The following is a 23,321-nucleotide window of genomic DNA, read 5'->3' as shown; positions in this document are numbered from 1 at the left end:
GACACAACTCTTACTCCAAACAAATAGGACTTAAAAGCTTCTTTAAGAATATGTATTTCTTTATTTGCATGCAGTTTGATCCTTTGCGAGATCAAACTGCATGCATAATGGTAGAAGTATGATGTCAGAACAGGCATGGACAAACTTGGCCACTGCAGGTATTTTGGATGTCAACTCCCAAACACATGGAGGGCCGAAGTTTGCCCATGCTTGTGTTAGAAAGAACACTTTTGTTACTTTGATTGTGAAAAGACATACAACAACAACATAAGAATACAGGAATGCAAACCTGGTATCGCCCCAGAGTCGTTTTTGCATTGCAAGCTGGTGAATTCCTGCAGTATACTTGCAAATTGAGAACTTCCCTTTTGCAGCAATTGTCTTTGAAAACCTGAATACAAAGTATAAAATTCGGTTTCACAATACACACAAGGATAAGGGGAAAAAAATCAGCACCATGTTTTCAGATCTTAGAAATGTTAATTCTCAACTTTGGGAAGGGATTTTGGGAAGGAAAGTCCCATAATAATAATAATAATGAGGAGGAGGAGGAGGAGGGGGGGAGGAAGAGGAAGAGGAGGAGAAGCAGCAGCAGCAGACAGTAAAGGTGGTCCCAGTGGTGATCGGCACACTGGGTGCAGTGCCTAAAGACCTTGGCCTGCACTTAAACACAATCGGCACTGACAAGATTACCATCTGCCAGCTGCAAAAGGCCACCTTACTGGGACCTGCACGCATTATTCGCCAATGCATCATACAATCCTAGACACTTGGGAAGTGTCCAATGTGTGATCCAATGCAACAGCCAGCAGAGTGATCTGGTCTGCTGTGAATTCATCTTGTAGTGTTTCTAATAATAATAATAATAATAATAATAATAATAATAATAATAATAAATATTTTTATTTATTTTTCTCCCGCTTTTCTCCCACAGCTAGGACTCAAAAGGCTTTGGATTTTTCAAAAACAATGAAATAAAAAAAAGCTTCTGTTAGGGGACTGATTCATTTATCTAGAACACAAAATGGCAATATATTTTTGGTAGCTGCAGTGGGGGAAGAGAAAAAAGAGTGAAGAGAAATCTTACGTGACCTTCCTCCATATTGTACTTGTAAAAACTATTTGCAATACTTTTCTTTACACTGAGAGTAGGGAATTATTTTGCAAGTAGGGAATTATTTCAATTCAGATTTAAATCATGTTTGGGTCCTGCAAACCTCTAGTGAACTTCACCTACATTCCAATGTAATGTCCCCAAAGATAAATAAACAGAGTTTATTTACTTACCTCATGAGATTTTATTATTTCTTTGTCTATTGGACAGGTGGGTATGACATTCAGTTCTCTTAAAGAAACAAAGAAAAATATAGTTTGTATTTGGCAATTAACCTTTAGTTCACACCCATGTAATATTCAAACTTCCAGCTTGAATCTTGACAGAATAATTAAAAAGTAAATACCCCAAGTCACTGGGACATTGCATTACAATGTTGATAATTGTACAACTTCCTTGACACAGAATATCCCAACCTTACCGATTTTAATTCACCTCAGATTTAGTTTGTTATGATAGCAACATTTTTAATACAAATCCTTGTGTTATGTTCTCAATCAGAGAAAATAGAAGGAAATTGCATGAGGAAAGGCTGGCGATTTGAATCTGGGGAACGGGGTGAGCTCCCAGTGTTAGGCTCAGCTTCTGCCAACCTAGCAGTTCAAAAACATGCAAATGTGAGTAGATAAATAGGTATCACTTCTGTGGGAAGGTAACGATGCTCCATGCAGTCATGCTGGCCACATGACCTTGTAGGTGTCTACGAACAATGCCGGCTTTTTGGCTTAGAAATGGAGATGAGCCCCCCTCCTCAAGTCAGACATGACTAGACTTAACTTCAGGGGAAACCTTTACTTTTGCCTATATATTCGCTTTGGATAGCATAGAGAAGGGTTAACAAACCTGTGGTTTTGTTTTGCTGTCTGTGACCCTGTTCAGAAAATTTCACCTTACTTTCTGTCACTGTGATAATTGGATTTTGAAAAAATTGGCTTGTTGTGGAAACAAGGATTTGTGAGAAAACTTCAGTTATGACAGCTTTCCTCCGTGATAACACTTCCAGCTCTGAATTTCCCTTCCAAGGAGTTGATTCCTGTCACTTCCTATTGTCTCACCTCCGTTCTCAACTAGGAATCGTTTGTAAGTCAAATGCTTGTAACTGGGTGACTGCCTGTACTATTCATACGTTATAACTTCCACATAAATTAAGACAACACAGGAAAAACTCCTATTTAAAAGAAAGGAAACAACTGAATCTCTTAGCATGCTCATTTCTAAATCTCACACTGCATAGCTTAAAATGAGAGAAGCAAACAATTGATTCCTAAAGGACTACTTCTTCTATTTTTACTTTCCTTATTGTCAATGCACATCTTAAAATCTGTTGGAGCATGCAAGGAATCAGTTAATATGTGTGTGTCAACTGTAAAATAAGATGCATGGAGCTGATTGGTCGGGCAATACCCAGGAGCAGGCTGAGCCTGGAACTTTTGGATAGTTACATTTTTGTTCAGGCTTGAGCTATGCAAGTGCAGGGAGACAGTTGCATGGAGCTGATTTGTCGGGCAATACCCAGGAGCAGGCTGAGCCTGGGACTTTTAGATGGTTACATTTTTGTTCAGGCTTGAGCTATGCAGGTGCAGAGAGATACAGTTTTAAAGAGAGAAGCAGAGAGTTTGGAGTATACTCTCGCTTCATGAGCTGCCAATGACATAAATCAAGAAATAGTTTTCTAAGATCTACAGAGACACTCGCTGGAACACCTCAGCAAGCGAGAGTCCAAAAGTGGCAGGCTCAAACCCAGAATCTCAATCAATGGTTGATACCAAATGAGAGACTCCCTCGTGGGCACACGGAAAGCTGGGCAACTCGGAAGGTGCTGAACAGACTGTGCTCTGGTACCACGAGATGCAGGCCCAATCTTAAGAAATGGGGCTACAAAGTGGAATCCACGACATGCGAGTGTGGAGAAGAGCAAACCACAGACCACCTACTGCAATGCAACCTGAGCACTGCCACATGCACAATGGAGGACCTTCTTGCAGCAACACCAGAGGCACTCCAAGTGGCCAGCTACTGGTCAAAGGACATTTAATAGAATACCAAATCTGCAAATTTTGTGTTTTGTTTGTTTGTTTGTTTGTCTGTTTTTTAATGCAATACACTGGTTTGGTTCACTCCGACATGATAAATAAATAAATAGCTGCTGAAGGACTTTATCCATATGGACAGAGAAATATCATTTTAAGTCTCTCATAAAAGGACATTATGTGAGTTTATGCAACTGATCACATTGCACATATGTTGTTCTGAATTTATGAATTCGTTCTTTACTTTTCATCTGCGTGGTATATTTTCTTTCTCTGGCAAAGGAGTGTGTGGGCTGATCAAACGTGATTACGCCACAAAATCCACTAACAGCACATGTCCCACGCATGTCTTATTCACTGTTCTAAGGTGAAAGGAGCTTACTTCCAGTTTAATACACACAAAATTACCGTCTGGGAAAATCACTTTCATGTCAATTTCGAAGTGAAAATACAGCTAGGTCAGTATTACATATCAAAAATGATACTTCAAATGAATCAAAATGATGCTTTCAGAAAACCCATTAAAAAAAACCACCCTCACTTCTTTTCCACAACAGTGTCATGCTAAACCACATTGCGCCCAAACAAACGTGGAGTTATATTCCCTTAATACCAATGCTATATTGTTTAAAAGTAGAAAGTCAGCTTTTGTATGAAAAGAAGAAGACCGAGCAGCCGCTTCAGTTGCCACGTCATAAAAGCAGTACCAAAATGAAAACCACGAATCCATCACAAATACAGACAAGGCTTTTATAGCTCTTCCTTATTCATAGCAAGCTGTTTCAGAAGCTACTGTTTTCTATTTATAGCTCTCCCATATTTTCCCGTGACTTCAATTTCCTTTTACCAGAGAGGATACATTAAGAAAAGGAAACTACCTGAGCACAGCTCCTTTTAAACGAGACACTAGTGACTGTTTGGAATGATCAATAGGCAGAAATTAGTCACAGTTACATATGTTCATGTCCTGTGTACAAAGAGATCTGGCAGCGCCTTAGAGATTAACTTCTTTAGATGTTGATCTCTAATCAAGGTTATGCTTCCAATTTCTTTTTCTTAGGTGCTACAAGCTCCTTTGCATACCGATATTCCAGACTGATCTATCTTACATTCAAGTCCCATTTATCTTATGGAGGATATCAGCACATGTAAACTTGTCCTACTGAATCCAATGAGACTATTTTATGTTTGACTAGCTATCCCCTGCCATGCGTTGCTGTGGCCCAGTCTGTGTATATGTGTATATGTGTGTGTATATGTGTATGTATATATGTGTGTTTGCGTATATGTACATGTGGTTTTGCGCATGTGTTGTAATGTATTTTTTATTTTTTTGGCTTTTAAAGTCTCTTCTGCTGTGTTTTTCCATTTTTTATGAGTGTTGGCAGGCCATCAAATGCTAATCAAGGTGGTCAGTTGAAACATTCACACCTAGCTCCAACAGACAAGAGTTCTTTGCCCCACCCTGGTCATTCCACAGACATATAAACCCATTTTCCAAGTTCCAATAGACCTCACTACCTCTGAGGATGCTTGCCATAGATGCAGGCGAAACATCAGGAGAAAATGCCTCTAGAACATGGCCATATAGCCCAAAAAAACCTACAACAACCCAATAAATACTTTATTTATAGACCGCCCTCCCTCCCTGAGGGGACTCAAAGTGGTTTACATACAAGAGGCAAACGTTCAATGCCATAGTCAAATACACAGAAATCAAAATAATACAAAATAACATCAGTAAACTTATAACTGAAGAGAAAATAGAATTAAAATTAGAATAATAAGTATACAAATATTTAAATAAACATATTCACACTAATAATATATAATTACACGAAAAACACGTGCCATGAACAATTAAATGATTAAAATGTGAAAAAAGTGCCTGACATCAGTTGTGATTTAAAACATACCATAGCAGCCATAAAATGTGAATAAATTAGCCAGTGTTCCAGTAAGCTTGGTCTAATCCTCCTCCTTTCCATACGCCTAAGTGCATAACTGTATCTTCAATTTTTTTTATAAGTAACGACCAGCACTTTGTATTTAGCTCGAAAACAGACCGGCAGCCAGAGGAGCTGCTGCAACATGGGAGTGGTTCTCTCCCTGTACGGGGCCCCAGTTAGTAACCTGGCTGCCAATCTCTGAACTAGTTGTAGCTTCCGAACTATCTTCAAAGGCAGCCCCACATAGAGAGGTTTGAAGTAGTCCAAACGGGATGTCACTAAGGCATGGACTACCATGGTAATGTCAAGATATGGGTGCAGTTAGTGCACAAGTTTTAACTGTGCAAAGGCGCGCCATGTTCCAGGGTCAGCAATGAGTCCAGGATCACCCCCAGACTGCGAACCTGTGCCTTCAGAGGGAGTGTTACCCATCCAGCACAGTCTGCAACCTTATACCCTGTTCTGCCTTACGACATTGTCTCCATAGCTTCAGTTCTGCACAATGTCTTCAGAGTACTGGACTCACTTCCCTTTGCAGATCATACATAACTTTTTTAAAGGAGAGAACACTGATTTGGTAACTTAATATTAAGGAAAAACAGTTCTTACCTTAAAGAGGTTATGCATCGCTGGCAAAATCTGTGCCCACATCCTGTCTGATGAGGATTATGAAGGACCAGATGGCAATGGGTACATTTGTACCGATCTTCTAAGATTTCCACAAACTGATAGCTGGCATCAGGCTCAAAATCTAGAGAAATGGCATTGGTAGAGTTCTGCCGAATGTAGAAATTTGGTACTTGGCCTGCACGGTCTTCCGAGGCCATGGACAAAGAACTGTATAAAAAGCAAGCAAGAGGAGAAAGGTATTGAATGTATGCTGGTATGATCTCCATACACATTTATCTGAAAACATCTAGGGCAGAAAAGATTTGCTTTTCCGTGACAACGGTTTGCAGAATGCTTATGCAATATTTTTTTATTCACAAGGTAGAGCACAGGTGGAGGCAGCAAACAGTTAGCAAATACCATTATTCTTCATGAGATACACCTCTGAATGATTAATTCTGTTTCTCTTTGCTGGTTATTACAATATATAGCCCTACCTATAGCTATTTTGGAAAGCTTGCAGTTTGGAAAGAGCGTATTCTAGAGAAGGATGGGACTACTTTTCAAGTCCCAGCAGTACCTACAAAGAATAATGCTACATGCTCATATATAAAGGAGCCGGGGTTAAAGCGCTGAGCTACTGAACTTGCTGACCGAAAGATCGCAGGTTTGAATCTGGGGAGGGGCATAAGCTCCCACTGTTAGCCCCAGCTTCTGCCAACCTAGCAGTTCGAAAACATGCAAATATGAGTAGTTCAATAGGTACTGCTCCGGCGGGAAGGTAACAGCACTTCATGAAGTCATGCTGGCCACATGAGCTTGGAGGTGTCTATGGACAACGCTGGCTCTTTGGCTTAGAAATGGACTCCCCCAGAATCAGACACAACTGGACTTAATGTCAGGAGAAAAAACTTTACCTTTACCTAACCTGCTCATATATAACTATAATCAAGAGACTATATGGAGGAAAATACGGATGTGATTCATGAGCTACACCTATGTGGGTTTATAGACTTATTTACAGTTATGTTTTTAATACTTTGGCAGTGCTGTGGCTCCAGCCCTCCAGATGTTGTTGGACTGCAACTCCCAGCAATCCTACCCAGCATAATTGGGGAGGGTGGGATGATGAGACTGGAAATTTACCTGATTCCCAACTCTGCTTTAAATGAATAATGCTCCCAGGCCACTGTAAATACTCTTCTTCCTCCATCCACCAAACAGTAATGGTTATCTGCCTCAATTATAGGCAACAGGGCTGCTGACAGTATTATCCAATCCTACTATCAACAAAGGTTCAAGGAGTGGGGTATGCAATTTTAAGTCTCTAGATCAGGGCTTCTTGAACTTTTTCCATTCACAACCCCTTTCCTACCAAGCAAGTTTTACAATAAACCAGATATATAGGTTTATAAAAGAGGCATAACATCAAACATTTACTAAAAATAAATCAGAATTTGCAAGGTTTGCTAAACAGGCTGATTTTCCCTTTTGTGGAATAAAGGTGATGCATTTTCTGCCAAGTACACTGTAAACACAGCACGTTGTTGCTAACAGATTAATGTGGCGTTCAGAAATCCTTTATTGTTGCCAATTTTTTGTGACTCCAAAATTGAGCTAATGGGCCAGGACTCACATTTTAAGAAACAGAGCTCTAGATATTGTTGGACTTCCACTCCCATCAATCCTTGTCCAGATATAAATTGAACTATATTGCCAATGTTATCAATACCAGCGGATCATTTATTTGCATATTTAATTTTCTCATTTTCTCTAAGCTAGCATTCCAGGAGACTCACAACATGTCCAAAGCAATACAAACAATATATTGGAAAGGCTTTCATGGTCAGAATAACTGGCTCGTTGTAAGTTTTTTTGGGCTGTATGGCCATGATCCAGAAGCATTCTCTCCTGACGTTTTTCCTGCATCTATGGCAGGCATCCTCAGAGGTTGTGACAGCCCTATATAAAAGAAGTATAGTAATCCATGCGATCCTGTGAATGGTAGTTTAAGGTTTCTGAAAGGCCACAGTTAGCTTCTCCTTCTTTAAAGTAACCTAGGATCAGGAGTTTTTATCTTCACAGACATCTGATAGGACTTAATAAAAATATGAATATAAAAATTTGGTAAGTGGTTTTAGAAGAAATGGTCATCACTCCACATGCACAAGCATGAAGAAATATATCTGAATATCTAATAAATACTATTGCTGCTTACAATTTTAAGTGCAGTGTTTGTTAATGCTTCCAACGTAACATTTTTACTACAGATTTCCAATGAAAATGCGGCTTTGGCTACTGAGAAAGAGCAGCATATATCACGGGACAATTTATGATGAATATGGTAATTCTATCTTCCATGAAAGTTGAAAAATTGGGCTATTTAGTTAAACGATATGTTGCAAGAATTTCTTGCATCTTTTCTATTTTAAAAATGAATGTTAGAGGGATGGAAAAACTGAATATCCCTCTACGGAAAGTGGGTTGCTGTGAGTTTACCAGGCTGTATGGCCCTGTTCCAGAAGCATGCTCTCCTGGCATTTCACCCACCTCTATGGCAGGCACCTCTGAGGTTGTGAGATCTGTTGGAAACTAGTCAAGTGAGGTTTATATATCTGTGGAATGACCAGGGTGGGAGAAAGAACTCGTGTCTGTTTGAGACAAATGTGAATGTTGCAATTGGCCACCTTGTTTGGCTTTGAATGGCCTTGCAGCTTCAAAGCCTGGCTGCTTCCTGCTTGGGGGGGGGGGAAATCCTTTGTTGGGAAGTATTAGCTGGCCTTAATTGTTTCCTCTCTGGAATTCCCGTTTTTGAGTATAGCTCTTTATTTACTGTCCAGATTTTAGAGTAGATTAAGGAAAGGTTTCTAAGTATTGTTTTAACTGACATATTTTCTCAGAATGCTATCTAATGAGTATGTAGATATCAAAACAGTTACAAGAATTGTAATACTATGAAAAAGTACTACTCTGAAATTATCCTTCCCTCCTTTAGTTCCCACCTTTTTCTCTCACAGGTGAAGAAAAGCCATGTGCTTTAATTGCATACACCAAGATGTATCCACATTGCAGAAGTAGAACAGTTTCAAAAGTATGAAATGAAATGAATGTGAGTTATAAATAATGGCTTTTCTTGGGAAGTCACACTTGGCCACAGGAGTCCACACTCTGGTTACATCCCCGAATAGACTGCTGCAATGCGTTCTACGTGGGGGTTGCCTTTGAAGACTGTTCGGAAGCTCCAACTGGTCCAATGGGTGGCAGCCAGACTGCTCACTGTTGGGACGAGAGACAGAGCCTTCTCAGTGGTGGCTCCTCGACTACAAAACTTCCTCCCCAGTGAAATCAGATCAGCCTCTTCCTTCCTGGCTTTCAGAAAAAAGGAAAAACTTGGCTATGAGACTATGTCTTTGGGCAGGAATGATCAGGGATTATATGCAATTGCTATTTGACAATTGGAATGGCCTTGGATCATAATTTTTGGATGTGTGATGTAAAGGCGAATAATGTGGGCAGATCCCAGTAAGGTGGCCTTCTGCAGCTGGCAGATAGTAATTTTGTCAGCGCTGATTGTGTTTAAGTGCAGGCCAAGGTCATTAGGCACTGCACCCAGTGTGCCGATCACCACTGGGACCACATTGACTGGCTTGTGCCAGAGTCTTTGCAGTTTGATCTTTAAATCCTCATATCGTGTCAGCTTTTCCGGTTGTTTCTCTTCAATCCTGCTGTCACTTGGGATTGCAACATTGACAATCTATACTTTGTTATTTGTATTGTTGTTGTTGTTGTTGTTGTTGTTATTATTATTGTTGTTGTTATTATTATTATTATTATTATTTCTAAGGCCATATAATATACAGATTTTAACCTTCACAGCTCCACAAACACCATCTCTGTAAAACAATGTTTTCACACTGTCTCATCCCTAGAAATAAGAATCCCAGTAATATACTGGGCCACTTAAGAGCATGGCTGAATTGTACTACCGCTTTATGTTGATTTCTCCCCGCTCCAAGGATGCATTTTACACACGATCTTCCAGGTGTCAGTATAAACAGACAACTACTATAACCATCACTCAGAGTAACACAGTCCTAAAAAAATGCAACTTTTTTTTCAGTTTGCGTTAGAGTGATGTGAAATACAAACACTGTACAAGAGACAGGAAACATATAGTCTACTATGTTTTTACAGATTTCCTGTCGCAAGCCCAACTCATACCAGTATGACATTTTACTTCCCCAGAAAAAGCATTTTTCCGCAGTATTTTGCATTACCATTTTGCATGACTAATGCAGGTGAGCAGGTTGAGGCACTCTACGCCAAATCAAAACCTAACATCTAGCAAATGATTCACCCTTGCAAAAGGTCACTACTATACTACTCCCTTTCACTTCTTATGCCTCAGAAACCTAATTGGAGAAAAATACAATTTCCTTTGCTAAATTCAATCATAGGTTTGCATAGAATTCCAGCCTAATTAGAAGATTAAATGTTATTTTCAAATACCCTGGGAATAGCTTGTGTGATAATGCCAAGCACTATTTTGCCAGAATTCAAATGTAAACGATGCACAATGTTGTGACTGCCTTTATCTATCCCTTCATGGTTAAAGTCTTTGTGTACTTTTTTGGTACAGCCTCAGGCCAATAAAACACATCCTGCAGACGTAAAACATTGGATTCCAATTCAATTTATACTCCAGTACTATTAATAAACTTTTATAACAAGCTGCACCCACACGATCTGCCTAGAAACACAGATGAAAAGCATAAGAAGAAACCCACAATGTTAAAATTACCAACAAGTGAGTTTTCTAGGGCAAATTAAAACCCTGCTAATTAGCTCTCAGAAAACCTTCTTATACTAATTAAATCTTCAGAAAAATGTTTTCCCAGTATGAATTAAAGAAGAGCTACTGTGACTGTACATACTTTGTAACACTTTTTGTTTAAAGCATAATTCTCTGTGCAGGTTAAAGATGATTCAAAGTACACATTTTCAGACATTAAAGGAGTATACTCTATATGTAGCATCTGCTTTGGTTTTATTAGTTAGTGCTTTATCACATTCATTAATTTTCAACTGCTGTCTGAATAATTAGTCTACATTTTTACTTTATTTTATATTCCCTAAGTCTGTGATCATTTCTGCACTGCTAACCAAACAGGATTCCTGTTACTTAAAAAGAAGCAAATATAAAAAAATCCTTAGTCTTTTGTAGTTACACACACTGAAATCAGGAGCTCCACGGCACTTAGCACTATACTAAAGGTAAAGGTTTTCCCCTGACATTAAGTCCAGTTGTGTCTGACTCTGCGGGTTGGTGCTCATCTCCATTTCTAAGCTGATGAGCTGGCGTTGTCCGTAGATACCTCCAAGGTCATATGAATCAGCATTACTTCATGGAGCGCCGTTAGTTACATTTTAACACTGGATATGATATTCCTTTTTAAAGTGCTTCCACAAGAAATCACAAAGAATTTATTCATATTGACAGAACATTAAAAGGAAGTATCTTCCAAGTGACTATATTGAGGTTGTTTATTTGATGTCATAACATTTCAAATACTGGCACGCTACTTGACTATTTGTTTCTTTGGTTAAATATAACCTAGTCTAAATCCTTATAAAGCAGTATTTCTCAACTTTCCTAATGCTGTGATCCCTTAATACAATTCCTCATGTTGTGGTAATCTCCAACCATAACATTATTTTCATTGCTACTTCACAACTGTATTTTTGCCGCTGTTATAAATTGTAATGTAAATATCTGATATGCAGGATGTATTTTCATTCACTGGATCACTGGCACAAATACCCAATACGCCCAAATCAGAATACTGGTGGGATTGGGAGGGGGGATTGATTTTGTCATTTGGGAGTTGTAGTTGCTGGGATTTATAGTTAACCCACAATCAAAGAGCATTCTGAACACCACTAATGATGCAATTGAACCAAATGTGGCAAACAGAACTCCAGAATGAACAGAAAATACTGGAAGGGTTTGGTGGACCTTGAGTTTTGGATTTGTAGTTCATCTACAGCCAGAGAGCACTGTGGACTCAAATAATGATGGATCTGGACCAAACTTTGCACGAATATTCAATATGCTCATATATAATAAATTTTGTTTATAACCCACCACCATCTCCCCAAAGGGGACTCGGGGTGGCTAACATGAGGCCAAGCCCAAAATAATAACACACGTTGCTGTGGCCCACTCTGGTGGGAATGGGAGTTCTGTGTGGGAGGTTTGGCCCAATTCTATCGTTGGTGGGGTTCAGAATGCTCTGTGATTGTAGGTGAACTACAAATCTCAGCAACTACAACTCCCAAATGTCAAGATTTTTCTGCTGGTCATGGGAGAACTGTGTGCCAAGTTTGGTTCAATTCCATCGTTGGTGGGGTTCAGAATGCTCATTGATTATAGGTGAACTATAAATCCCAGCAACTACAACTCCCAAATGACAAAATCAATTTTTTGAGTGAAGGACATACATTGGGTTGTTAGGTATCTTGTGTCCAAATTTGGTGTCAATTTGTCCAGTGGTTTTTGAGTTCTGTTAATCCCACAAACAAACATTACATTTTTATTTATATAGATTGCGTTTATTTATACCCTGCTGTTTCTCTCCACAAGGATACTCCAAGCAGCCTCTATTTTGCTGACTCCCCATTCCCAAGCAACTGTCCCAATTTGTAACTTGAACAGCTTAATGTTAACTTAAACTGTCCCTCTTTGGAGTAGCAATCAAATAATCTGCTTTAGATGATATTGGTATTGATGTCAAGTTGACTGGGCGATAATTGTTTGGGTCCTCCCTAATTCCCTTTTTTGAAAATGGGGACAACATTCACCCTCCTCTACTGTGTTGGGACTTCTATTCTCCAGGAGTCCTCATAAATTATTCAGACGACACCATTAAAAAGGGAGGGATAGAAAGGAGGAGGGAGAAAAACTGTTCTTGCCAGTCAAACCAGGTAGAAGCTGTGACAAGAGCATGTCCACACATTTCTCCTATTGCTGTAAACCTGGCAGTTTCCCAGATGTCCATGTACTGAGCACAGAATTCTGCACAGGGCTCTGAAAGCACATTGATGAATCAGACTCCTTAGGGAAGCTACTGTGTGAGTGACAGTGGTGATTTACATATGTTCCCAAAAGCCTCATGCATATTTCTCTTACCAATTTAGCCTTAAATGAACCTTGAATAAGTGCCTGAATAAAGGTAAATTCCAAAATAAGTTGGAAAAGACAACGGGAAAAGAAGTAGGAGCAAAGATGGGGTCACAATGGAATAATGAACAGCATAATGCAGGTGGCCAGTAGGCAGGAACCTCAAGTGAGACCAAGAGAAGATACATTGGGGTATCAGTATCTGTGATTTTCTTTTTAACTTTGCCTTGACATCATACTCAGCTGGAAGATCTGTTTCAGGGGCTCTTCTAAGTGTCCTGGTTTCAGAGATTAGTCAGGTAGTAGCTGAGCGAAGGGCCTTTTTAATAGTACCATCCACCTTTGCAATACTTCCCTGACAAATCTATTTGGTGTTCACAGGGGTCCATTTAAGACCTTTCAATTCACTAAGATATGCGAGTGAATTGTATTTCTGCTGGTTTGTTGGTTTTCCTGGCTGTTTTCTGTTGTTTACCTGTGCTATTTCACATTTGTTGACATAATTCCCAATCTTAGCATTGTTGCTTGACTGCAAGCTTCTTTAGAGATTTGAGTTGGAAAAGGGAACAGAAATACTATAAACAATAAATAACACTGACACCAGTCACTGATGGATCTAAACCAGTCTTTCTCAACCTTCCTAATGCCGTGACCCCTTAATACAGTTCCTCATGTTGTGGTGACTCCCAACCATAAAATTGTTTTTGTTGCTATCTCATAATTAACTGTAATTTCGCTACTGTTATGAATAGTAATGTAAATATCTGATATGCAGGATGTATTTTTATTCACTGGACCAAATTTGGCACAAATATCCGATGCGTCCACATTTGAATACTGGTGGGGTTGGGGGGCAGGACTGATTTTGTCATTTGAGAATTGTAGTTGCTGGGATTTATAGTTTACCTATAACCAAAGAGTATTCTGAACTCCAGCAACGATGAAATTGAACCGAACTTGGCATACAGAACTCCCATGACCAAGAGAAAATACTGGAAGGGTTGTAGTTCATCTACATCCAGAAGGCACTGTGAACTCAAACAATGATGGATCTGGACCAAACTTGGCACAAATACTCAATATGCCCAAATGTGAACACTGGTGGAGTTTGGGGGAAACAGACCTTGACATTTGGGAGTTGTAGTTGCTGGGATTTATAATTCATCTATGATCAAAGAGCCCCTTTAACCCCACCAACGATAGAATTGGGCCAAACTAGAACCCCCATGACCAACAGCAAATACTGCGTTTTCTGATGGTCCTTGGCAACTCCTCTGACACTCCCCTCGTGACCCCCTTGGGGTTCCCGATCCCCAGGTTGAGAAATGCTGATCTAAGCACTGGCAGAAGAGATTAGAGACTGTGTTTTTTGTTTATTGTAATGCTATTTTGTTATTGTATTTTTCCATGTAATTTTAATGATGTTGCTTGTTGTTTATGTTTTGGTTATATTTTGATGTAATATGTTGTTTGGGCTTGGCCCCATGTAAGCCGCTCCAAGTCCCCATCGGGGAGATCGTGGCGGGGTATAAATAAAGAAGAAGAAGATTATTATTATTATTATTATTATTATTATTATTATGGAGAACCTCCAGGCCTGTGGAGTCAATATCGATTTCCAATCCAACCTCTGACTCTTTATCAGCCCAAATGCAGGTTATTTCTTTTATTTCTTCCTTCTTGCCTTATCCCTCAACTACAAAGCTAATGGATAGGAGCCTGAATACAGAGAGGTACAAGTATGACTGAACATATATATTTAAAACTCTCCTCATGTACTAAACGAGAAAGACAAGACTCCTATCTATATATTGTTCCATGGTCATTGCTGGAATACAGGCCCCACATTTCATATCAGGTAGCATAGAATTTGGCATGAAAAGTTCTGCTTCCCACCCACTCCCTGCTGTTCATCAAGGGGGAGGAATACACTCTTGCTCAAAAAATTGAAATCATTTGCCCACAGATGCAGTGTGAGGAGGAGGGACTCTTTTCAAGCCATCCAAACTCTAAAGAGTTTGCCTGATGATTGTGGGAGGCAGAACAACAAGTATTGCACCAAGCTAGGGCACATTCGGAAGGAATTTATCCTAGTCAATTTCACTCACGGGGAGCCCATTACGCGGAATGCATTTATTTTCACACCTTGGCACAGTGTCAGAAAATGTTTCTTGTTCTAAGAAAATTCCGCAAAAGCCCCAGGAGTTAGAAATGAACTAGATTCATTTAACTCAAACAAATAAGATGAAGCCGATAGCAATCATTGAAATTGTATGCCATTCATTTTCTCCTGCTGCTATCAGCATTCTGTGGACTTTACTAGAGAAAGCAGGAAGGAAACTGAAAAGGTTTGGTTGGTGAGGGAGAAAGATGGAAATAATGAGTGGCATAAATACAAACTGAAGAATGTGCCCAACCCCATCAGATGTTAATGACATACTTTATATATACCATTTGATAGCTTGCGTTTAATCGAAAGGATGATCAGAGTAAACAGAACAATTGGGATTAAAAATCATGGTACAGAGAATTGCATTTAAGTTCAGATGTAATGAAGAATAGTTAAAAATCAAGTTGGTGATATTTAAATCAAAAGTACCCTATATACTCGAGTATCAGCCGAGTTATTCAGCCCTTTTTAAGACTGAAAAAGCCCCCCTCCCGGCTTATACTCGAGTTAAGGTTATTTATTATTTTACTGTTATTATTATTATTATTATTTTATTAGATTTATTATTTTGCTCTATTTATTATTATTATTATTATTATTATTATTATTACATTTACATTATTTAACTATTATTATTTTTACTACTTATTTTTCTTTATTATTGTTATTACTTTATTATCTTTCTCTATTTATTGTTATTATTACATTTATTATTTTACTCTATTATTATCACACTTATTATTACATTTATTATTTTATTATTGTTATTATTTGTTGTTTATTCATTCAGTCACTAGGAAATGCCTAGGATTATTATTATTATTATTATTATTAGTAGTAGTAGTAGTAGTAGTAGTACATTTAATATTTTACTCTCTTTATTATTATTAGAAGGATACGTAAGCACATTTACATCGAAGGACATTAGAATAATGGTATAATCAGAGTTGGACAGTTTTATCTTAAATTACAGTTTTATGTAAATATTCAAAAGCATTTAACCTACCTATGTCTCAATTAATGTAACTATTAGAATCTATTTTTATTTTGAATTTTACCAGTAGCGGCTGCATTTCTCACCCTCATCTTATACTCATGTCACTACGCCTTCCCAGTTTTTTGTCCAGATCTATTGTTATTTGGGTCCACAGTGCTCCTTGGATGTAGGTGAACTACAAATCCAAAACTCAAGGTCAATGCCCAACAAACCCTTCCAGTATTTTCTGTTGATCATGCGAGTTCTGTGTGCCAAGTCTGGTTCAATTAGATCATTGGTGGAGTTCAGAATGCTCTTTGATTGTAGGTGAACTATAAATCCCAGCAATTACAATTCCCAAATGACAACATCAATCCCCTCCAACCCCACCAGTATTCAAATTTGGGTACATGAGGTATTTGCGCCAAATTTGGTCCAGTGAATGAAACATCCTGCATATCAGATATTACATTACAATTCATAAAAGTAGCAAAATTACAGTTATGAAGTAGCAACGAAAATAATTTTAGATTGGGAGTCAGCATAACATGAGGAACTGTATTAATGGGTCGCGGCATTAGGAAGGTTGAGAAACACTGCTCTAGGGAAATATCTCTTAAATCTACAAATCCCAGAATTCCACAGCATTGAGCCATGGCAACTAATGTGGTGTCAAAGTGCTAAAATTATGTAGTGTGGATACAGCCCTGGTTATGGTTAGCAGGCACTTCCTTTCATAGCTCAGGAAACGCACTTGATCTGTTCATCAGACAAAAGACTGACTTCAATCCAAATTGTGAAACGCACCCTCCTTGTAAAGAAACAATGGAATGGAATTTATTACATCTTGGCTGAATGCAATCCAACTATTACTTCTCCAGACCAGAATTTTCTTGACACACAAGGTAAGAAGGCGCACTGAGATTCAGCTTCTATCACTATTGTTTATAAGCATGGCTATTTTTGGCTGATAAACTGGAGAGGACACACGGTATGGTAAACAAATTGCTTTCGTTTTCAGTTCCTGAACAGATCACCTCGAAAAACTGATTACTCACTAAATTAGATACACGCATATTTAAACATGTTACTTGAAAATAGCACCTTCTCCTATAGCTTGTTATTAAAAATATGCTTTTCAGTCTCTCATTTTGAGATCTTCTGCTTGGAAACCAGTGTTTCTATCTATCTCCGTGCAGGAAGCAAGAAAAGCAACTTGCCAGTCATACAGTTTCAAAATCACTTAGTTTTTTATCTGGGGTATTCGGGGGGGGGGGGGGGGGGAAGGTGTCATATACTATTAAAATGTTTCTATATGCTTTCAAAGGAACCACTCTGCACCATGGAGAGGTTACTGCATCTCAACACCTTCTGCTATATGTTTATAACTGATGTTATGTGTTGTATGTCTGTGTGCTGGAAAATGCAAAGACCACCAGCACACAGACATACAACACATAACATCAGTTATAAACATATATGCAAAGGAAACATAAATGCAAAGACCACCAGCACTGAAGCGATGCTTCTATGCCATCAACTCCACTGGACTGGCCATGATGTCCAAATGCCCGATCACCATCTCCCAAAGCAGTTACTATACTTCCAACTAAAGAACGTGAAACGTAATGTTGCTGAACAGAAAAAGAGATTTTAAAATGGGATTAAAGCCAACCTTAAAAACTGTGGCATAGATCTGGGAAGCCCTGGCACTTGAGCACTCTAACTGGAGGTCAGCTGTGACCAGTGGTGTTGCAGAATTCGAAGAGGCACGAATGGAGGGAGAAAGGGAGAAACATGCCAAGAGGAAGACACGTCAAGCCAACCCTGACTGGGACCGCCTTCTACCTGGAAACTGATGTCCTCACTGCGGGAGATCTAGAATAGGGCTCCACAGCCTCCTATGAACCCACCACCAAGACACTAGACTTGGAGGGTCATCATCCTCGGGTTACAAGGGATCACCTAAATTTGTGTTGTATTTTATGTAATTTGGTTTTATTCTTTGACACTATCCATGGGAAGACGTGGGTTAAAACACTATTACTAATTTGCTTGAACAAAAAAGTCAGTATTGTATCTATAAATAGCCAGAGAGTTGAAGTATTTTTTAAAAATTAAATAAATGGGAGGAAAGACAGTATAATTTCCTTTCCTCAGCATTCTCCTGTTTTGCACACAAACAGCCAATAGTTTAAAAATTGGCAAAAGGCACTGAACACTGTATGTTCTAGAACAGTAGTTCCCAACTTTTTTTTATGACCAGGGACCACTCTCCAACATTAGTACCAAAAGGTTTACGAATCTGTTTTTGGTCAACTTTAGATTTGGTTTGGTTATTTGGGTTGCAGATTCAGAAAACTGCATTGGATAGATACAGAACATCTGATACAGAACATATGCCATCCAGTAGTCACCATCTGCTCGCCCACAGAAAACCATATTTAATAAGAATTGGCACTATAAGATAGTTTCGCAAGATCAGTCACTCTTGTGGCAACAGTGAGGCCACGTACCATATTTTAGTTCTTGTGGACCACTGGTAGTCCACGGACCACACGTTGGGAACCACTGCTCTAGTATGATAAATAAGTGTTCAGTGTTTATTTACACACAGTGCACTATACCCCCATTCTGAGCCTACTGTATTTTAGAAGTCTTCATGTATTGTTTTAGGTTTTTTTGGGCTATATGCCATGTTCTAGAGGCATTCTCTCCTGACGTTTCATCTGCATCTATGGCAAGCATCCTCAGAGGCTGTGACCTCACAACCTCTGAGGATGCTTGCCATAGATGCAGGCGAAACGTCAGGAGAGAATGTCTCTAGAACATGGCCATATAGCCCAAAAAAACCTACAACAACCCAGTGATTCCGGCCATGAAACCCTTCGACAGTTTTCATGTAATTTCTCATTCTACAGAAACCACTATTTGTATCTAATTTTTCTTTATAGAAGCTGCAGAAAATAAGACACGCGCAAGGAGTAGCTTTGAATCACAACACCATTTTACAAAGACCCCATGAACCATATGATTAAGAAAAACCCCAATGATTTTACAGTGTCTACAGACAATTCATATGGATTTTCCTTTACCAAAAGGAGCTATACCAGGCATGGGAAAACTTCAGCTTGCCAGGTGTTTTGGACTTCAACTCCGATAGGCTGTTAGGAATTGTGGGAATTGCAGTCCAAATCACCTGGAGGACCGAAGTTTGCTCATGACGGAGCTATACAGTATTTGGTTTGTTTTTCTGAAGGACCTTGACAACAACAGAAACATGTGTACTGATGACAATTCTCAGTTACAGTATTCCAAAATTTAATGCCTAGCACAATCCAGAAGTCAAGAATTATAGACCTTCCTGTTACATTTCTATCTATTTTTGGCTTTTTATTTATTTATGAGTTCATGCATTCCCAAAGAAGCTGCATTCCATCTTCATAATGTAACAATACTGTTTAGTTAAGATCAAATGTTCCTTATGAACACAGTTGTAAAAAAAGACTGCCATTCTGCAAATCGACAACAAAACTTTTGCAGTTTTCTTGTACACAACGTGTTTCTTATTTGTTACAGCAAAGCATATGTAAAAGCTGCTTCCCATTTGCAGCTCTCTTATTTCCCTTCTTCCCAAATTGGAAATGAACACTAGCAAAATACCAAAATACACAGGAAATACCAGTGCAACCAGGTTTCTAAGCTGAACTATGAAAGAAAATCATACAAGGGTTCCAAAACATGATTTGGATATGTGTAAGTCTTCCCATAGTCCGAGTAGCTTTGCACACCATGACCAATGCCTATCTTTTATAAAGTGGTGCAATGGGTTAAACTAATGTTTCTCAACCTTCCTAATGCCGCAACCCCTTAATACAGTTCCTCATGTTGTGGTGACCCCCAACCATACAATTATTTTCATTGCTATGTCATAATTTTGCTACTGCTATGAATCGTAATGTAAATATATGAAATTTGAATACTGGTGGGGTTGGAAGGATTGTAGTCGTTGGGATTTATAGTTCACCTACAATCAAAAGAGCATTCTGAACTCCACCAATGACGGAATTGAACCAAACTTGGCACACAGAACTCCCATGACCAGCAGAAAATACTGGAAGGGGTTGGTGGGCACTGACCTTGAGTTTGGGAATTGTAGTTCACCTACATCCAGAGAGCACTTTGGACTCAAACAATGATGGATCTGGACCAAACTTGGCACAGATACTCAATATGCCCAAATGGGAACACTGGTGGAGTTTGGGGGAAAATAGACCTTGACATTTGGGATTTATAGTTCACCTATAATCATTCTGAACCCCACCAACAATAGGATTGGGACGAACTTCCCACACAGAACCCCAATGACCAACAGAAAATACTTTGTTTTCTGAAGGTCTTTGGTGGCTCCTTTGACACCCCCTCGCGATCCCCTCAGGGGTCTTGACCCCCAGGTTGAGAAACACTGGGCTAAACACTTGTGTCAGCAGGACTGCTGACCAACAGGTCAGCAGTTTGAATATGGGAGAGCAGATTGAGCTCCCTCTGTCAGCTCCAGCCCCCCATGCGGGGAAATGAGAAAAGCCTCCCACAAGAATGGTAAAACATCAAACACCTTAGGGTGTCCCCTAGGTAACGTCCTTGCAGACAGTCAATTCTGTCACACCAAGTGACTTGCAGTTTCTCAAGTCGCTCCTGACACACAAAAAAGCTGCTTTAATTTTCATGAAGTGCTTTCCCTGGAACCAAGATCAACACAGTGTTTAATAACATGCTAAATACCAAGCGGCATTAACTTCATATTTAGCAGCAAGAAGAAAAAGGCGCCTACCAAAGTTCAAGTTTTCCTCTTCATGAATACACCAGCACTCACGACGCTTCCTGCATCGGTACTTTTGGATGGATTCTTACTGTACGCTGAGAAAGCTGTTCACAACTGAAGTTACACGAGAGCTTTTGCCATTTCAAGGAACAATTCCTCCTCCCAGAAAGAAAAAAAATACAACAGCTGCATCGTCTGGGCTAAAAACAGTTCTAATAATATGAGTCCCACACATGTGCAAAATATAGCTTCAGAGAAAGCAACGGCTTGGTTTTAGCACTCTGGAATAGTTTGCACATTTCATTTCAAACCACCCACAAGCTGTAATTTCTCCGCCAAGTTCCCCGTGGCTTCCTTGAAAGAGGGGCTATTTGAAAAAAGTACATCCTATACTAGACATGGGCAAGCTTTGGTCCTCCGGGTGTTTTGGACTTCAACTCCCACAATTCCTGGGCTCAGGCCCCTTCCTTTTCCCCCTCAGCCGCTTAAGCGGCTGAGGGGGAAAAGGAAAGGGCCTGAACCCAGGAATTGTGAGAGTTGAAGTCCAAAACACCCGGAGGACCAAAGCTTGCCCATGCCTGTCTATACAACTATTTCTCCCTACAGCAGTAATCTTAAAGACTAAATCCTGCTAAAGTCAATGAGATTTACATCTGAGTTAAAAAAAACTTAGGTAATGATCCTAGCCAACCACTGGGAGTTGTAATTTCACAAGTCTTCTCTGGTGCCCTCAGAGAACTACAAATCCCAGGGTTCCACAACCTTGAGCCATGGGAAGTGGAGCCAAGCTGCATCCAGTTTCCACAGTAAAATAAATGCACACTTTAATTTCTATGGCCCAATGCTACGGGGATCCTGGAAGTTGTAGTTTCACAAACCTTCTCTGGTGCCCTCAGTGAACTACAAATCCCAAGGTTCCACACCTTGAGCCATGGGAAGTGGAACCAAGCTGCATCCAGTCTACACAGTGTACTGTAGAATAAACACACACTTTAATTTCTATGGCCCAATGCTATGGGGAGCCTGGGAGTTGTAGTTTCACAAATCTTCTCTACCAAAAAAGTGCTGGTGCCTCCAGTGAATTACTAATCCCAAGGTTCCACAGCCTTGAGCCGTGGAAAGTGGGGCCAAACTGCATCCGGATTATAGTGTAGGTGCACCCTTTAATTTCTATGGCCCAATGCTATGGGGATCCTGGAAGTTGTAGTTTCACAAGCTTTCTCTGGTGCCCTCAGCGAACTACAAATCTCAGGGTTCCACAACCTTGAGCCATGGGAATTGGAGCCAAGCTGCATCCAGTCTACACAGTGTACTGTAGAATAAACACACCCTTTAATTTCTATGGCCCAATGCTACTGAGATACTGGGAGTTGTAGTTTCACAAGCCTTCACTGCCAAAAGAGGGCCAGTACCCCAATGAACTCCAAATCCCAAGGTAATTCCATAGCCTTGAGCTATGGAAAGTGGAGCTATGGAAAGTGGTGCCTTGAGCTATGGAAAGTGGTGCCAAGCTGCATCCAGTCTACACTGTGTAGTGTAGAATAAATGCACCCTTTAATTTCTATTGCCCAATGCTATGGGGATCCTGGAAGTTGTGGTTTCACAAGTCTTCTCTGGTGCACTAGCTAACTATAAATCCCAGGGCTCCACAGCCTGGAGCCATGGAAAGTGGGGTCAAGTCTACACAGTGTACTGTAGAACAAACACACCCTTTAATTTATATGGCCCAATGCTACTGAGATCTTGGGAGTTGTAGTTTTACAAGCCTTCTCTGCCAAAAGAGTACTAATAACCTAGAAAACTACAAATCCCAAGGTTCCACAGTCATGGAAAGTGTGGCTAAGCTGCATCCAGACTCCACATCAGTGAACTACAAATCCCAAGGTTCCACAGCCATGGAAAGTGGGGCCAATCTGCATCCAGTCTCCACACCAGTGAACTACAAATCCCAAGGTTCCACAGCCATGGAAAGTGGTGCCAAGCTGCATCCAGTCTCCACACCAGTGAATACAAATCCCAAGGTTCCACGGTCATGGAAAGTGGTGCCAAGCTGCATCCAGTCTCCACACCAGTGAACTATAAATCCCAAGGTTCCACAACCATGGAAAGTGGGGCCAATCCAATCTCCACAGTGTAGAATAAGTGCACTCTTTAATTCCTATGCTATGGAGATCCTGGGAGTTGTAGTTTCACAAGGTCTTTTTTTTAGCCTTCTCTACCCAAGAGTCCAGGTGCTCCAGCGAACTACACATCCCAAGGTGGCATAGTATGGCTGGAGTGAAAAGTGCATTGATTCAACAGCCTAAAGCAATTGATAACAAAAAGCCCCTCTTGTTGGTTGCTTGCTTGTTGCAGTAGTGGCTCACCCTTAGCAGCGCCCCCTCTCGGCCGCGGCGGAGCGGTGCAGTCCGAAGGCGCCTCAGCGAGAGGCACAGCTCAGCCTTCTCCGGCGGCGTCCGCAGGAGCCAATG

At 40.0% G+C, this 23,321-nt stretch overlaps 1 protein-coding gene across 3 annotated transcripts in view; it reads right to left on the bottom strand.

Annotated features, from left to right (window-relative positions):
- Positions 1-23,321, bottom strand: part of TRAF5 (TNF receptor associated factor 5) — a 39,909-nt gene extending 16,588 nt beyond the window's left edge. Inside the window, exons 1-5 of one of the 3 annotated variants that reach the window (XM_060754326.2) lie at positions 23,217-23,321; positions 20,860-21,009; positions 5,703-5,930; positions 1,288-1,345; positions 290-391 (exon numbers count right to left, since the gene is read on the bottom strand). In XM_060754326.2, coding sequence (XP_060610309.2) covers positions 290-391; positions 1,288-1,345; positions 5,703-5,920 — 378 coding nt within the window. In that variant the 5' untranslated portion in view covers positions 5,921-5,930; positions 20,860-21,009; positions 23,217-23,321. The remainder of the gene's footprint in view (positions 1-289; positions 392-1,287; positions 1,346-5,702; positions 5,931-20,859; positions 21,010-23,216) is intronic. The other 2 variants (XM_060754327.2, XM_060754328.2) reach the window with 2 other exon arrangements.

This window comes from Anolis sagrei, chromosome 1 (genome assembly GCF_037176765.1).
Source record: "Anolis sagrei isolate rAnoSag1 chromosome 1, rAnoSag1.mat, whole genome shotgun sequence".
Classification (NCBI taxonomy): domain Eukaryota; kingdom Metazoa; phylum Chordata; class Lepidosauria; order Squamata; family Dactyloidae; genus Anolis; species Anolis sagrei.
The sequence above is the reverse complement of the archived record's forward strand: the minus strand, read 5'-3'. Positions and strand labels throughout refer to the sequence as shown.